Source organism: Cucurbita pepo, chromosome 9 (genome assembly GCF_057944985.1).
Source record: "Cucurbita pepo subsp. pepo isolate OVF chromosome 9, ASM5794498v1, whole genome shotgun sequence".
Taxonomy (NCBI): Eukaryota; Viridiplantae; Streptophyta; class Magnoliopsida; order Cucurbitales; family Cucurbitaceae; genus Cucurbita; species Cucurbita pepo.
Window position 1 is genome coordinate 10,309,369 of NC_141806.1, and position 17,091 is coordinate 10,326,459.

General features: G+C 38.6%; 2 protein-coding genes across 9 annotated transcripts; one reads left to right on the top strand and one right to left on the bottom strand.

Annotated features, from left to right (window-relative positions):
• Positions 1 to 396: 396 nt before the first annotated feature.
• ALE1 (PA-domain containing subtilase family protein) lies at positions 397 to 10,613 on the top strand. The gene is made up of 8 exons (XM_023668040.2): positions 397 to 1,328; positions 1,636 to 1,731; positions 6,943 to 7,012; positions 7,142 to 7,424; positions 8,052 to 8,365; positions 8,483 to 8,750; positions 9,028 to 9,300; positions 10,147 to 10,613. Exons 1-8 carry the CDS (start codon positions 652 to 654, stop codon positions 10,560 to 10,562), a joined length of 2,397 nt encoding a protein of 798 aa, XP_023523808.2. The 5' UTR covers positions 397 to 651; the 3' UTR covers positions 10,563 to 10,613.
• Positions 7,951 to 17,091, bottom strand: LOC111787943 (O-fucosyltransferase family protein). 8 transcript variants are annotated; one of them, XR_002814065.2, is made up of 13 exons: positions 16,398 to 17,091; positions 16,214 to 16,297; positions 16,027 to 16,129; positions 15,867 to 15,931; positions 15,694 to 15,782; positions 14,916 to 15,036; positions 14,679 to 14,822; positions 14,200 to 14,534; positions 12,667 to 12,907; positions 11,892 to 12,196; positions 10,183 to 10,307; positions 9,033 to 9,457; positions 7,951 to 8,371 (listed from the first exon to the last, which is right to left on the bottom strand). XR_002814065.2 is itself a non-coding variant. In XM_023668048.2 (11 exons), exons 1-11 carry the CDS (start codon positions 16,932 to 16,934, stop codon positions 10,301 to 10,303), a joined length of 2,031 nt encoding a protein of 676 aa, XP_023523816.1. In that variant the 5' UTR covers positions 16,935 to 17,091; the 3' UTR covers positions 9,668 to 10,300. The 8 variants fall into 8 exon arrangements, 6 of the variants coding, with proteins under 6 accessions (XP_023523816.1, XP_023523818.1, XP_023523817.1 ...); XR_002814064.2 differs by lacking the exons at positions 7,951 to 8,371; positions 9,033 to 9,457 and adding an exon at positions 9,668 to 9,947; XM_023668048.2 differs by lacking the exons at positions 7,951 to 8,371; positions 9,033 to 9,457 and having other exon boundaries at positions 9,668 to 10,307.

The following is a 17,091-nucleotide window of genomic DNA, read 5'->3' on the forward strand; positions in this document are numbered from 1 at the left end:
ATAGTTTGTAATAAAATCAACTTGATTTGAAGGTTTTAACCTTTTTGATCTAGAAATTTGTATATCTACTCGGGTTTATGATGATTCTTAGATCCCCTTAGTTAGGATTATCATATCATTTTAGACCGATCTCTTTCAACTTTTATATTTAATTTTACATCTCTTACATAAAATAGCCTATATGAACCCTAAACTATAATTAGATTATTCAATCCAAACATAAACATAATTTAATTTAATTGATTAAAGTATTATAACATACCCAAAAGATCAAAAATTTAAATTCTTAGTGATTAAATGATTAAAGTATAATAACATACACCAAAAGACCAAAAATTTGAATTCTTAGTGATTAAACGCGAAGTCCGATAACAATTTTCATACAAGATTTAAGATTTTAAATATTGAACGACTAAATCATACATGCCTACGCATGCTAGTTGAGTCAATGTTAAATGTTTGAACGTTGAACCCTGAACTCTAAACCGTAGACTTTGTACACCGAAGATCATGTGATATCGCATGCATGTTGAGAGGGCTGAAATCATGCCAAATTATACGTTACAAACACCAAAATCAAGGAAGAAAAACGTTACCAGCGGCTGTTTGGCGTGGGGTTTGAGCTCAAAATTGGCAAGCAGTTGAGCATTTATGAGTATCTTCTTCACATTAACCTTGCTACTCTTTCTCTACATAAACATATACAGAAAAACAGTAAAGGGTAGCCATAGAATGATGGAGTTTCGTTCAACACTTAGTGTTTTGATAGCAAGTTTAGTTCTTGTTCATTGCTTTGCAGAAGAGAGGCAAATATACTTAGTTTTAATGGAAGAAAGCTCAAACGAAGACCATCTTCTTCAAAACACACTAAAAAGCTACACAAAGCTTCAAAGCTTCAAGCACATAATGAATGGCTTTGCAGTGCACACAACGCCATCAGAGGCCGCCAAGCTAAGACAAGCCAATGGAGTGAAATTAGTGGAGAGAGATAGAGGAGTGAGGAAGATGACAACTTATACCCCTAAGTTTCTAGGGGTGCCCTCCAAATCAAGGGTATGTTCCAAGAAGACTAAAACTAGCCCTGATGGGGAAGGGATTGTTATTGGGTTTGTGGACTCTGGGATTGACCCAACACACCCAAGCTTTGGTTTTGATGATGGTTATGAAGATTTGAGGCTGTTTTGTGAAAAGGGTCGGTTTTTTCCATTGAGTTCGTGCAATGGGAAGATAGTTGGGGCTAGGTTTTTCTCGGCGGGAGCTCGAGCGGTTGCGAAGCTTAATTCTTCTGTCGATTTTCTCTCTCCATTTGATGCAGAAGGCCATGGGAGGTGCGTTTTTCATCGTATATATGTTGAGTTTGTGTTTGTTTTGGTTTGGTTCGGTTTATCCGCTTGAGTTTGTGAGTTTGTGAAGTCTGTGTGACAGTATTTGCTAAAACCACCGCATTCAAATGGTGTAAAAGTTCCCTATTTATTATCATTTAGACAATTAAATAAATGACTAAGAATATAAAGTAAATGGAAAAGAGAAAAAAATATGATACTAGATATTTGACTATAATAAAAGATCAAATATAATATATATATGGTAAACTATAATTTTTAAGACTAAATATCCTTAACACTCTCATCTCAGTCATGTGGCCTCCATTGCTGCCGGGAATGGTGGAGTTCCTGTTTATGTTAATGGTTTTTTCTATGGATTCGCTAGTGGGATGGCACCACGCGCACGGTACATGCAAATTCATTCATTTACCTATCTCATTATTTTTATTTTTTTTTATTTTTCTTTCTATAAATTTTAGTTGAACTACGGATAGAAACTCCCGACTCAATTTTTATCCTAAACTTTTAATTTTATCAAACTCATAAATTCAATAATAATAATATGTTTGGCATAAATTTAAATTTGATCCATGTATAAATTAAATACCGAATTACTTTTCTAAAACTAACAAATTTTAACAAAAATTGAGCTCTAACGTTGTTTTTCTTTGAATTTTTTTCAATTTATTTTCTACCGTGCATATGTTTTATAATTCATTGAAAGTATATGAGAATACTCTCTTTCGTTGGATTTGATCAACGATCAAAATATGTCGAAACAAAGGAAAAGGAGATATCTTTCGGAGCAAAGAACCCTTAGTTTTTCAATTATGTTTGTTCTTATTGTATTGAGATGAACATACATATCATTAGTATTTATAATGGAGAAAGTACTGACTAGTTTCCTAATCTTTCTCTTCGATTAAAGAACCCTAACAATCTTCCTAATTCTTGGTCCACAATTTGGCTACTACTACCCATAGTTGCTCTATAATTAGTAACTTATTCTGCTAAATCTACCAACAACTATCCTAAAATTACTGAATAAGTTAGTTAGTAACTTATTCTATTAGCTAAGTTTATTAGCTCACAATCTTCTCATTAAACTTGATTTTGTTCGAGATTCTTCGCTCCCAGCAATTTCTATCTCTGCAAACTTAACCCTTGCTAGGGCATTAGTTAGAATATATGCATGTTGCTCTTTAGTGCATATGGACTCCACAACGATTTGTCTCTTCTCAACACACTCAAGGATAAAGTGGAAGTGAGTGTCAATGTGTTTGTTGTGTCCGTGAAATATTGGACTCTTCATTAGTGCAATCGCAGATTTGTTGTCGACGTAGAGAGTTACCGGTTTTAGTTCATTTCTAGTCACTTCGCTCAACAAACTTCTCAGCCATAATGCTTCGCACGACGCTATAGTTGCTGCCATGAACTCGGCCTCACAGGGAGATAGTGCCACAGTTCGTTGCTTCTAAGATTGTCAAGAGATCCCGTTTCCATTAAGATAAAAAGTCATTCTTGCAGTGCTTTTTCTATTGTCAATGTCTCCAGCTAAATCACTATCGATAAAACTGACTAGTTCTTCAGAACTTCGCCCTCTTTGATACTTCAACCCGTAGCTTGTGGTTCCCTTCACATAACAGAGAATGTGTTTGACCTCTTGATGATGCATCATAGTGGGATTTTCCATGTACCTACTTACTATTCCAACAACATATGAAAGGTCCGGACGAGTATGAGTCAAATACCTTAGACTTCTAATGACGCGTCTATACTCATTGGAATTCATCAAGCTTCCTTCAGCATCTTTCCTGAGTTGTAACTTTGCTTCCATGGGATACTTCGTCGAGTTGCACTCTTTCATCTTAAATTGCGGCAACAACTTCTTAGCATAAACCAATTGCTTTAGCATGATGCAATCTTTCCTTTGGTCCACTTCAATACCGAGGTAGTACGTGAGTAATCCGATATCAGTCATCTCAGATTCTTTCATCATTTGCTGCTTGAACTCTTTGACGCCTTCCACACTTGTACCAGTGACGATCAGGTCATCAACGTACATGCCAACTATGAGTGTTTCAACCTCATTGTTTCTTGTATACACTGCTTGTTTTTGCGAGCAATTCATGAAGTTTAGTCTATTTAAACTCTTGTCCAGATGTATGTTCTACGCCCTTGGTGCTTGCCGTAAAACGTAGAAGGTCTTTGACAACTTGTTTGACAACTTGTACACTTTGTGCTCTTTGGCTTTGATGACGAACCCATCAGGTTGGGCAACATACACTTATTCTTGGAGGTCACCATTTAAAATGCTGATTTGACGTCCAAGTGATGGACCTCCCACCCATGTTGAGCTGCGAGGGCAAGAATCAACCTTAAAGTGTCCATTCTAGCCACAGACGCGAAAACCTCCTCAATATCAACTCCTTGTCGTTGCACGTATCCCTTTGCAATGAGCTTTGCTTTATGCTTGATGACATTTCCTTCACTATTCTTCTTCAACTTAAACAACCACTTCAAACTGATGGGCTTGTGTCCGATCGATAAGTTAGTTAGTGCCCACGTCTTGTTCCTCTCAATGGCTTCAAGCTCTTTTCGCATGGCCTCCTGCCACATCGTCTCAATTGGTGCCTCATGGTAGGTTGTCGGCTCCTCGATCGTGATCAACACTAACTTGTCGGTATCCAATTCTTCTTCAACTGTATCCGTATAAATTTTAGTAAGAAAATGAAACTTCTTTGATTCATCTTCAGTTGTGAATTCTCCTGAGCTCTTTTGTTCTAGAGAGTCCATCACGCCTTTCTGTGTCACCGATGATGACATGTGTGGATTTGTTAATGTTGTTGTAGGGGCACTTTCTAGGTCTGTTGCGTCTCCCTCTTCTTCCAGAGTAGTGAACTCTATAACAGTCTGCTTGTTATCGCCAACGCTGCACCAATCCCACTTATTCTCTTGTTCGAATACGACATCTCTACTTACATGAATTTTCTCATGTTGCGGATCATATAACCTGTGTGCCTTGGTCTCATCCTCTACGCCAAAATACACCATCTTTTGGCTTCTTTCATTAAGTTTTTTTATATATGGCTTTGTAGTCTTAACATGTGCTGTACATCTGAAGACTCTTAGATACTCGAGTGAGATGTCTCGTTGAACAATACTTCGTAAGGGGTGCGAGTGTCCAGCATCTTTGTTGGTAAACGGTTTAGAAGATAAACCACATGTCGTATTGCCTCGGCCCAAAAAATCGTCGGGACTTGCATGCTCCTAAGTAAGCTTCTTGCAATGGTTCATTATGGTTGGATTTCTTCATTTGACCACATCGTTTTGTTGTGGAGTGTACGGTGTAGTGAGTTGACACTTGATACCTTATTCTTCGCAAAGATTTGAGAAATTTTGAGATAAGAACTCGCCACCTCGGTCGGTGCGAAAGGTTTTCAGCTTGTGATCAGACCTGTTTTCAACGAGTTTTTTGAACTTCTTGAATGCACATAATGCCTCTCCTTTTTTTTTTAGCATGTACACCCACATCTAATGGCTAAAATTGTCAACAAGTAAGAGAAAATAATTGTTACCAGCAATCGATGATCGGGTGATCAAGCCACACAAATCTGCATGAGCCAGTTGCAGTGGTTGCTCAGCACGAAAGCTAGTTTGATCTGAAAATGACAATCTTGCATGTTTGGAGATTTGACAACTTTCACATAGTTGATTCGGGTGTATGATTATGGGTAGCCCCGTAGCCATCTTCTTCTCTCCCATCATTTTGAGTGCCTGAAAGTTCACGTGCCCAAGTCTTGCATGTCATAATCAAGCTGGGTCTGCAAGTGCCGTCAATAGAGAGGTGGGCTGACTGATCTCCAATAGTATCTTGTACAAGCGGTTATGCGCCTGTTTTACCTTCATCAACTAAGTTCCATTTCTGCTGAACATCTTGATAAACGAACCAACTAACTCCACTATGCTTCTTTCTTCTGTTATCTGGCCAAGACTGATAATATTACTCTTCAAGCTTGGGATATAATATACCTTCGTTAGTAAACGTTGGTCACCGTTCTTGCACTGAAACAAGATGGATCCTTTGCTTTCGATTGGTACGATTGATCCATCACCAAACTTTACATTTCTAATGAGCTTCTCATCAAGCTCCTTGAACTTTGTTTGATCTCCGGTCATGTGGTTGCTTGCTCCACTGTCAAGGTACCACATGCTTGTCTCCACTCGGTCTTCTCCTTTTGTGAGAAGGTTCGCCATAACCTTCTCTTCGTTGAGCATCAACATGTCGGGCGTCTTCTCAGCCAACATCAGTGTGGGCTCTTGATCCTACGTGAGTGTGAGGTTTGCCTCCTTATCGTGCTTCTTCTTGCGGCACTCTACCGCATAGTGCCCATATTTCTACAAGAGTAACACTTGATCATACTCTTGTCCTTCTAGGGGTTGGCATTGTCATGGGTTTGTGAGGTATTGCCACGACCTCCTCTACCACCACGTCTGCGCCCATGACCGCGTCCAAGCCCACGACCTCTACATTCCTTATTGTGGTCGCCATGTCCATTCGTACATGAAGCGGAAGAGTCAGCCGCATCTTTCCTTTTTGTCCGTGCTAGTATCTCCTCATGTGTGAGTAAGAGGTGTTTCTTCTTCTCTTTGTCTTCATAGCAACAAAGTCTCTCCTCTTGGACTTTAAGACGACTAACAACCTCCTCAACTAACATGTTCTTAAGGTCGCCAAACTGCTCGATGGAGGTAACGATCTGCATGAATCTTGGGAGAATAGCTCAAAGAAACTTCTTGACGACAAAGATCTCCTCCACCATGTTGTCTAATGAACGGATGCCGCTAACGATCGTCGTCAATTTCATGACAAAATCGTCTATTGACTTACCGTTCTTGACACACATCTTGATCGACCATGCTAGTTACTCTTCATGAGTAACGTGTACTAGAGCGTACATTCCCCTCCTTTCTGCTCTTTATCGTTGTCACTTCTCCTCCGGTGGCTTTGTATGGTGACGACATTTGTTTCAGCATCCTGGCTCTCATACCATATGTTGGATTTGACCCATGATCGAAATATATCGAAACAAGTAAAAGAAGCAAAGGAAAAATGTGAGGGGAGAGATCTTTTGGAGCAAAAAAAACCTTTAAGCGCTTAGCTTTTCAATTCTCTTTGTTCTTGTGGTAGTGAAATGAGCATACATCTCATTAGTATTTACAGCTAAGAAAGTACTCACTAACTTCCTAAATTTTCTCCTCAAGTTAAAACTACTAACAATCTTCAAAGCACAAAACTTGGTTAACAATTCTCCTAAAGTTATTACATGAGTTAGTAACTTATTTTACTGGCTTATAAAGTTATTACATGAGTTAGTAACTTATTTTACTGGCTCAAATTTATTAGCTCACATCTTTTACAATTTTTTTGAACAAAAAAATTGAAGGAAAAAATTACAACAAAAGTTCAAGTTTAAGATTAAGATTATAATACTTATATAGGTTTGAGATGCAAAATTGATACCACTAAATAAGTTCGGGCATTAAATTAGAGAAACAGTAAGTTATTGTGGTGAGCTAGTTAGTGTTTTGGTTAGAGTGATATTTGTTTTTGTGACAGAATTGCTGTTTATAAGGCAGTTTATCCCACAATGTCCACTCTAACAGATGTAGTTTCAGCAATAGATCAAGTAAGCTCTTTTCATTTTCATACAAAACTCTATTTCCATTGCAATCCATAATTCAAACTAATTTCTTCCGTGTTAAAAGTTTAAGAATCAAAATAAGATTTCGGGTTCGTTCACTTTGAATAAGTGCAGGCAGTGATCGATGGAGTTGATATATTGGCATTATCGGTCGGACCAAATGAACCACCCGAACAAGGACTTACCTTCCTAAGCATATACGACATTGCCATATTATCTGCTACGCGAGCTGGGATCCTTGTGGTTCAGGCAGTCGGAAACAACGGCCCAGCCCCGGCAACCGTAGTCTCGTACAGCCCGTGGGCGGTCGGCGTTGCAGCTTCGGGCACCGACAGAGTTTATCCGGCCTCACTTCTTCTTGGGAATGGCCAGAAAGTTGGAGGAGTAGGATTATCTGGTATGTCACATTAAAAGTACTCGCAACTATTTGAAAGCATTTTTGTGTAAAGTAAGAAATGGATAGAAGTATGAACAACATATTCTCACAAATAAGTGAAGGCAAGATTCTAAGAAAAGTTTGTCCTAAACTTCCGAGACATCCCATGTTTTTTCTTATTAAGCTTACTAGATTTAAACACATAACTACGACCTATCTCATAATCACTTAAATTATGTTTATAAACATGATTTTGAATGAAAAAATTTTACTTTTATTAAAAATAAAAAGTTAAATAAATGATACAAACAACATGAACCAATTTAGCCCAAAAATTTATGGTTGGATTGGATTAGATTCATTATATTTAACCAGGGTTGTTTGAGTTGAAAAAATTGACAACCCGAACAATTGTGTTGAGTTTAAAAAATGTCCCATCTCGATCCCACCCAACCCATGAACACCCCTAATTTGTTGAAGAGTTCTAAGCCAAAGCCAAATTTTGAAATAGGTGGATCTAACATCTAACATCTTTGGTTTATACACATTTTTGTGGCTATATTTTATGGGATCTCTATTATAGTTCTCAAAGCAATTTTCTTAACAAAGGCTTTCCCCTATATTCTAAGCATCTATCATCTTCCTCAGGACCCACTTTTTTTCTACATAAACTGGTATTAGCCAAGGATGCAATGAAACAAAATGGGACAATTCCCAGTGAAGAGTGCCAATATCCTGAAGCTTTTGACCCAAATCTTGTCCAAAACAGCATAGTCCTCTGCTCTTTCTCTCAAGGATTCCTCAATGGCACCTCCTCCCTCGCAGCCATCATCCACACTGCAACGACACTCCGATTCATCGGCTTCGCTCTCATTGCAAATCCTAACTACGGCGATTTCATCGCCGAACCCATCCCTTTCAGACTTCCTGGCATTCTCATCCCGAACGCATCAGGTTCTCAGGTACATCTTTACAAAACATAAGCTAAGTTAAACGCCCACTTCAATAAAAAAAAAAACATTTTAAGTTTACTGTAACTCATCAGCTTAAACTTTTGGATTGCACATGAAACAAAACAGGCGATACTAAAGTACTACGAAGCAAATACATGCAAGGATGCCAATGGAATGGTCAGTGAATTTAAAGGGAAAGCAGCCATAGGGGAAGGAAGAGTTGCTTCATTTGGAAGCCAAGCACCAACAGTTAGCAGATTTTCATCGAGAGGACCAGATTATATGAACATGAACAGGACAGTAGCTGATGTGCTAAAGCCAGATATTCTTGCACCTGGCCACCAAATTTGGGCTGCTTGGAGCCCTCTCAGTGTCACAGAGCCACTTTTGAAGGGTGAGCTTACATAAACTTACTGTTCCATCTCTCATTTTTAATCACTGTTTGTTTAGTTCCCTCATAGCTCTTAAAATTTCAAGGCTAATCTTTCAACTTTCATTGAATTTCACCTTGTGAGAGCTCAATGAAAGTTGTAGCATGAAATTTTGAAAGTGAAAGAACCAAAACAGAAAGTAGATAAGAACTGAAGAACCAAAAGTAATCAAAAGTCATATTTATGTAATATGGAAAGGGGAGAACAAGTAAATTGAAACATAGCTGCTGAATTAAATAGGTTACCAATTTGCACTTATGTCTGGAACAAGTATGGCAGCACCTCATATAGTGGGAATAGCAGCACTTATTAAGCAAAAGAATCCTTCTTGGACTCCTTCCATGATAGCTTCTGCAATGTCAACAACTGCCACAAAGTATGATATGAATGGAGACCTTATTCAGGCTGAGGGATTCGACATTCATCGTTTATATCCTTCTACTCCCTTTGATTTGGGCGCTGGCCTCGTCAAACCGACCAACGCTTTGGACCCAGGACTGGTCTTCCCAGCAGGTAAGTTCCAATGATACACACTACCTTTTCACTACATGGTAAAATGTGTTTTTTGACAATCTCAAAACTACTTGAAAACACTTTTACCTGGTTTTGGGCGCGGGACTCCTCAGTTAGTAAAGTACTTTACTGAAAAACGATATTCTTCGAGTGTCGCCTAACCAAAGGTCACATGTTCAAATTCTTGGTGGATGTTAGTAAGAAAAACTCTTGATGTCTCAAAGTTTAGCTCTTAGGTAGGCACAGACTAAAAACACTATTCCCTAAATGCATCCACACATGCCCTTGAAAACACACAAACCAAACCATTTCAACCTGCAATGAGATGGGACTCTACGTCTAGGTCTTATTCCATCTCAAAATTATATTAGGAAGAGTGCCCTTAAACTACAGATCAATCATAATACACAATACAAAAAAAGAAATCAATTCTTGACGAGAACGAAAAAAAGGGGGAGGGGAAGAGGAGATTCAGGATAGTCACTCGACTCCATATCTCGTGAACACAGAATCTTCTTTCATTTTCAATTCCTTTCGTGCATCTTTTTTTTATGATCTCTTTCCTAAGATAGGACATAGGTCAGGGGTAGGGAGAAGGGCTTCTTCAACTTTACAACCGGAATAAGGAACCTTAGAATGAACCCTACCTGTTGAGCAAAAAATGGGATTAAGTTTTTACGATCAGATGATATTCCAGTCAGTTATATTTGCCATTTTTCAACATTTTGTACCTGGTTTTTTATTCCCGTGTTCTTATAAATGTATCGATTCAGTTCTCAACATTAGGCAACAGATTCAATCCAACCCTATTCAAACATAAAGAAAACTAACATCTTCCTGAAACAGAATATGAAGACTACATAAACTTCTTGTGCTCATTACCTGGGGATCCTGCTGTCATAAAAAATACCACTGGAGGACAGTGCAACGCCTCTGAACCACAGCCACACCCTGCAGATCTGAACCTTCCTTCAGTCACAATATCATCACTGGTTGGGCATCAGGTGCTGCACAGAAGAGTGAAGAATGTAGGAACCAAAGTGGAGACATACGTGTGGTCAGTGATCCCACCAAATGGGACAACAATCAACGTCAATCCACCATGGTTCACCATAGCACCAGGAGGACTCCAAAACTTGGAAATACAGATCAAAGTTACACAAAAAATGAATCACTTTACCTTTGGGGAGATTGTTTTCACAGGAAGTTTAAACCATATTGGAAGGATCCCTTTGTCAGTTTTGGCTGTTTCTGTATCCTAAAGTCAGGATTGGTTTGTTCTTTACAACTGAATGTTAGTTTCTAGACGTAAAGCAATCTCAAACGATGGATTTTACCAGTATAAAAATTGGCAATCCACTTTAGGATGGTTAGACATCAAATAGACTCTATCGAAGTCCGAAGTTGAAACTCATCTAAAGTCCAATCTAAAACCCAAAATAATAATTTTTGAAGGTCGTGAGCACCACAACACTAGGATCTTTAAAAAGTTGCAAGCCAGACAGAGACATGGAGAGAATTTCACATGTGCAAAAGTGTTGTGACACAACATGAAAGAATCGTGGGTAAGTTCTTTTGCACACATGAGGGGAAATCAGTCATTCTTTTATCCCAAAAAAAATAATAATAATAAAAAAAAATCATGAGTATTCATGTAAGGGCAGATTAATGAAAAACTATTCAAGGAGTATGTCACAATGTAGTTAGTAGTTTTACACCATTGAATGTATCAGAGAGAAACTACAAAAGTATCTTGAGTTTGTATCTCATGATTATTAGAACGAAATGCTGGACTTCCGAATTCATATCCAACAGTAATTAAGAGGCAAACCACATTTGACAGCCTCACTGAACAATTTTTCTAGATTATGATCATTCTGTGAGATGTTCGTAAAGTTGAGAGAGGGAAATGGAAGAACCAATCCCAGTTTTCTTGGGGAGTGAGAATTTTTTTTAGTCACCTTACATTAAGGGTTTGAATAGCCTCGACAGGTATAATAACACCACTGTTTGGAGCTACCTTAAGAAGTAAGGACCAATTTCAAGTGATCGTGTGTGACACTTCCTCTAGAATTGAAATGTTTGTGTAGGAAAAGATGCAACTCATTAAGGATGAACCAATATAAATTCTGGTGTTTCCATTCAGACTATGAAGACTTTCCAATAACATCTCTTTTGATGTTTCAAAGACAGAAGAAAGTTTGTATTAAAATGAAGTTCCGTTCTCTTTTAGTATGTGGCAAGTTTTGTACCATTTTCTAGTATAGAGAATACTCCTCTTTTACTTTGGGTCTGTCATCCAGAAAATCCCAACTTGTCTCTTCTTACAATGAATAAAGAAAAAAGTATCGCAACATCGAAAAACATCATCAAGAAACTAAAGAAGATTGCATAAACATGCCATGATCAGTTCTAATGACATGAATCTTCTATTACCACTCTATCAATCTGAATATTGAAGTTTAACACAGCTAAATGGGCTCTTCAATCCAGTTGGTCAACATTTTGTGTTTCTTTCATAATTTCACAACAAATGAGCCTAAACTACAATGGAAAAGTAGACTCAAATCAGAAGGTGAAAAGCACGTTACCCTGTCCAGCACATACACTCTTTACACCGTGGATACCTATAAACACTCCTTCCTTTGGGCCTTGTAAAGACGTGCTTGGTTTGCCTAACTGCTTTCCTAACTCTTATCTCAAAAATTCGCCATTCTATAGTGTTGTTCTTTGAAAATATGCTTGCAAGCCTTCGTTTGTTTGGTCGAATCGTTGGCATCCTTCCCCCACCGTAGTATATCCGATAACCGGATACAAGAGACGACAACTGACTCCCAGAATCTGTCATTGCAAATGCATTGGCAGCCGTGCAGCCTATGTAGTCCAATGCCGCCAACTAAAAGAACGTAAATCCATCATTCAACTAGTACGTGATAATAAGACAACAAACTACTTGAAACCTTTTCATATTAGGAGACAAGAACTTTCACATCAACACTAAACTGATGAAAGGACATAGAGGCAAGATAATAATCCAGAAACATAAATTACAACTTTCTCGAGAACTAAGGAAGCATTGCAAAAAATATGAAAAGAACGAGTACATAACTTCAAACAGGCAGCAAGTTTGAACAACAATTTCTCATCTATGTGCTATTCAACGTAGTGGACAGGTTCTAAAATAGAAAGGACATGAGAACTGACGTTCTGTTCAGAGTATTCTTGTCAGAGAAAATTCTCAAGAGGATTACTTACCGAAGTTGATCTACACGAGAACAAAAATAATATTCCAGCTAACTTCCATATCAAAAAACATTGTTATAATAACATCCTAACTGATTGATAGTGACAAAAGCGTGTTATTACCTGAGAAGAAAAGTTCATAAAAGGTTGAAGCTCTGATGTTGAAAGCAACTTCTCCTTTGTAACCAAATTAGGATACAAGCTAGTCAGAGCAGTCAACCTTGAACTCCCTCCATATATCTGTGAGCCTGCCACAAATATCTTTGTCTTGCGTTTGAAACCAAGAGCAGCAAGCATAAGTACTGCTTCCTCTGGTGTCAAGGGGCAAAGACCTTCTGACCTAAGTTCGGCAGGAGAAGGTAATCTGTAACAAGAAACCATTTTAGTTAAATCATATTCCAATACATAAATAATAAATGCCTCATTTCGTTTTAATGAAATGAGATTGCAGACACAGAGATTTTGGAGGAAGTTATGAGCAGGAGAAAGGAAGAGGAAATTTTTTACCATTTGTGCAATTATGATTATGATTTGCAGTCACTGGATAAAAGAAAAAAGAAAAAAAGAAATGTCCATGGAACATTGAAAAGAAAACTTGATGGGTTGGGTAAATTTATTGGCTAGATATCAGATCGTCCATCCTCAATGGTAAAGTTAAAACGACTATAGCCAATTATACATATGATGTTTATGATAAAAAGTTAGAGTGCCACGGTCATAAATTAAAAACAGAGAGGAGAGATCTTCAGTCATAAAAAATCACACAATAAACAATAGAAGCGGAAAGGGCACCACTAGATCTGATATAGGTGTAACGGCTCAAGCCCACCGCTAGCAGATATTTGTCCTCTTTGGGCTTTCCTTTTCGGGCTTCCCCTCGAGGTTTTTAAAACGTGTCTGCTAGGGAGAGGTTTTCACACCCTTAAAGGGTGTTTTGTTCTCCTCCCCAACCGATGTGGGATCTCACAATCCACCCCCTTCGGGTCCCAGCGTCCTCGTTGGCACTCTTTCCTTTCTCCAATGAATGTGGGACCCCATCAAATCCACCCCTTCGGGGCCCAACGTCCTTGCTGGCACATCGCCTCATGTCCACCCCCTTCGGGGCTTAGCCTCCTTGCTGGCACATCGCCCGGTGTCTGACTCTAATATCATTTGTAACAGTCCAAACCCACCACTAGCAGATATTGTCCTCTTTGGGCTTTCCCTTTCGGGTTTCCCCTCAAGGTTTTTAAAACGCGTATGCTAGGGAGAGGTTTCCACGCCCTTATAAAGGTTGTTTCGTTCTCCTCCCCAACCGAAGTGGGATCTCACAATAGGTCCCTCGTAAAATACGTATTGAATTTGAACATCTTCACTAGGCTATTGGAACCTTAATAAATGAAGAATCATTTTCTTTTTATATTTTTGGGCATGACAAGCATGCAATGAAGAATAAGCAAAGAGTGGGAAATCTAAATCTCCCGTCTAAAATAAGCTGGTGGTGGAGTGTAGAAGTCCGACTGAAAGATGTAGGCCTCAAGGGTAAGCAATGATGTTAATATAAACAAGGAAAACTGCATTAACAATAGGTAAATAATGATTGAAATGGTTGTGATCCTCTTGCACAAGCACAGAGAACAAATCAGAAAGATGACTGAACCAAATCACAATACGTACTTAGTGGTTTTCTGGAGAAGAGACAATGCTGGGAAATGGATTGCCCGATATGCTTCAAACTCTTTCCTTTCTTCTTCTCCTCCACCAAATTCACAAAGAGAATGAGCTACCATATCAATCTCAAATCTCAAATGTAGAGATAGGTATCTGGAAGCTTTCGGAGAGCGAGCTTTGTTTCCATTCATCGTTGATTTTGCAAATGGACCAACAAGGTGTTTATCCAATGGCCCTGGGTAGCTTTCTTGTTGACGTAGCCTTTGAAGAAGCAAAGCACCAGTTTCTTGAATTTTAGGAACAAACCTCAGAGCATGAAAATTGCATCTGCAACGAAGTCTCTAGATGGAATACCCGAATCAGGAATATGAAGCACAGAGAACAGCTACATAACTAAGAAATACGAAAAAAAGACAATGATCCAACATCCATTCTCGTAAAACGAAAAAAGCATATAAATAACAAGGATGTCCACATCAAATTACCTGTAGCTCAAATGATAATGGGTCAAACGCCAATCGATTACCAAAACCCAGAAAATGCACAACCTTATTCTTATTTATGATAGGAAGAATGTTTTTCAAGTAAAAACTTGGCTTGGCCTCTTTAACAACATCAGCATCCGTTACCTGCAGAGCCATTAATATTATCAGACAACTGAAAAGACGCACATAATTCATAAGGACGAAGGAACGTAGGAAATAGATCAACTGAAAACTTACCACACTTCCAATCGCTTCCAAATCTAAGGATCGTAAATTATCTGGAAGTTCTTTCACTATATGGATGTCAGGAGTCATGTAGTTAATAAAATGTTCCTCCTGGTAGATATCGCTGAATTGACTATGATATTACAGAATCTTGTACCATCAATTTTCCATCCAGAGAAATATATAACAGAAAAATGATGCTTATTGACTGAATAATGAATGGCATGATAAATACAATGAGGACAAAGCAGTTCAGTTAAAGAGAACATCATAAACTTTTTATTAAGTTGGTTTCTATAATCACTATATCATCACAAGAAAAGGGAACTTTCATATTTTTGTAGCCAATGAAACATAGAGCTTTTGCCTACTCCTTAGGAAGTGGAATTAATACAATGAATTCAAAAAGCATCAAGCCTCTCTTGTTCGAAAGAATCGAATGTAGGATTCCAATAACCTTTATTGCATGGCCTCAGAAAAAAAGTCGACCAGCCAGCCGCAGCCTTCTATTTTTTATAGATAAGTTCATAGCAGCCACATTAACTTCCAAATGAGGAGCAGTTTTACAATTTTCCCCTAAATCGTAAAGCGATAGAACGAAAAAATGTATGTCTGAGAAAGACTTGCTGCAAGACCCTTGTTCACAATCAATCAGCCACCAAAAGGAAACTAAGCCATAAATCCAGCAACAGAGCATAAACATTTTTAATGAACAAGAAACTTAACAACATAGATGCAAGAATTACATAAAACTGCTAAGACAGAATCTAGAAGAGGAAAGAGCAATCACCTCACATCTTTCCAAACGCTACTATACATAAATCTGGGAACAACCAAAGATGAATTAAGTAGCCGTGCCAGAACAACAGCATTGCAAACCTTGTTCATACAGGAGAAGGAACAATAATCAGAATTAAACTACTAAAAGTTTAAACACTCATAATTATCAGAGAAATCACTCACAGCTACTCGCTGTTGATTCATTCCACCGTTTGCAGTAACCATAATGTATCCATTATTTCTCTCTACTACCATTAAAATCAGAACAAAAAATTGATTGCATTAAATTTCAATCACATGAAACGTATTATAAATGCACGTGAACTGGGAAAGATAGAATCACCGCTCGACTCCCAATTGCGTTGATCAGCACAGGGCTTCCAAGCAGATGAAGCAAGCAATGGCTCTTGCCATAAGTCCTTGGGCTCAGGTTTATTTTCTCCCTGCTAAGAACAATTAACTGACGAATTCAGACAACAAATCCCACAGAAATCACAGTGGCTAGAACGAAAAATTATCTTGGAGTGTACCTCCGCCAATGCATGAGCGGCCAAAGCCAACAATCTACCATAGTTACCCTTTGGCCATTTCCTTCTACCAGCCTTCCGTTTTCCCTGTTAGCATAATCAACAATGAAAACTTATATAAGAGAACTGTAGAAAATCATTCACTGGACTGCGAATTGAGTGCAATTTAGAACTAAACAATACATGCCTGAACTGAAATCTTCGGGGAAGAAACATTCCCAGGAAGTTCAGGATTGGAATTGGCCTGGTTATCATCATGTTCTTGAATTATATCATCTTGCTCTTGTAATCTCAAAAGCATGACCCAATTCACCAAGAAAAACATCCCGACCAACAATATAATAATCAAAAGCCCTTTGAATCGCTTTCTCTGGTACCACACTATCCCCGCCCTCTTCTTTACCCGCCTATCGACTTTCAGTTTGTGCAAGCTCTCATTCGACGAAAATCCGAAAAGCTTGAACCCTGAAAACGAAGAAGCGTGATGAACATCACCGGAGGATTGATCAAAGCTCCCCAATCGACTAGGACCGAGGCGGGGAGAATGAGTCGGTGAGGCTTGACGATTCCTCGGCGTGGTCGAGCCAGAACGCACATGGGTAATGCCGACTCTGCTTTCTGGCGAATCGGAGCCTTCCTCATCAGTAACTGGCTCGTCAACGAGGCTGTTTCGCTTGAAATTAGATCCCATTACAGAGATTGGAAGGTCATCCATGGAGGCCATTTCTCTCGGAGATGATGACGGATCCAAGTTGGATCCGAGAAATCGAAATGAGAGGGAGAGAATTCAGGCTTTATGGGAACAAAAACAATTGGTAATTGCTAATTTTAAGGTGAAGTAAATTTTAATCAGTCAAGTGTCCCATTTGAATATCAAAATT

Coding starts and splice junctions, on each gene's coding strand:
- ALE1 (XM_023668040.2), top strand. CDS start 652: ATGAGTATCTTCTTCACATTAACCTTGCTACTCTTTCTCTACATAAAC. Junction 1,329..1,635: donor GATGCAGAAGGCCATGGGAG/GTGCGTTTTTCA, acceptor CTCTCATCTCAG/TCATGTGGCCTCCATTGCTG. Junction 7,013..7,141: donor TAGTTTCAGCAATAGATCAA/GTAAGCTCTTTT, acceptor GAATAAGTGCAG/GCAGTGATCGATGGAGTTGA.
- LOC111787943 (XM_023668048.2), bottom strand. CDS start 16,934: ATGGCCTCCATGGATGACCTTCCAATCTCTGTAATGGGATCTAATTTC. Junction 16,298..16,397: donor CCCCGAAGATTTCAGTTCAG/GCATGTATTGTT, acceptor TTATGCTAACAG/GGAAAACGGAAGGCTGGTAG. Junction 16,130..16,213: donor CCGCTCATGCATTGGCGGAG/GTACACTCCAAG, acceptor AATTGTTCTTAG/CAGGGAGAAAATAAACCTGA.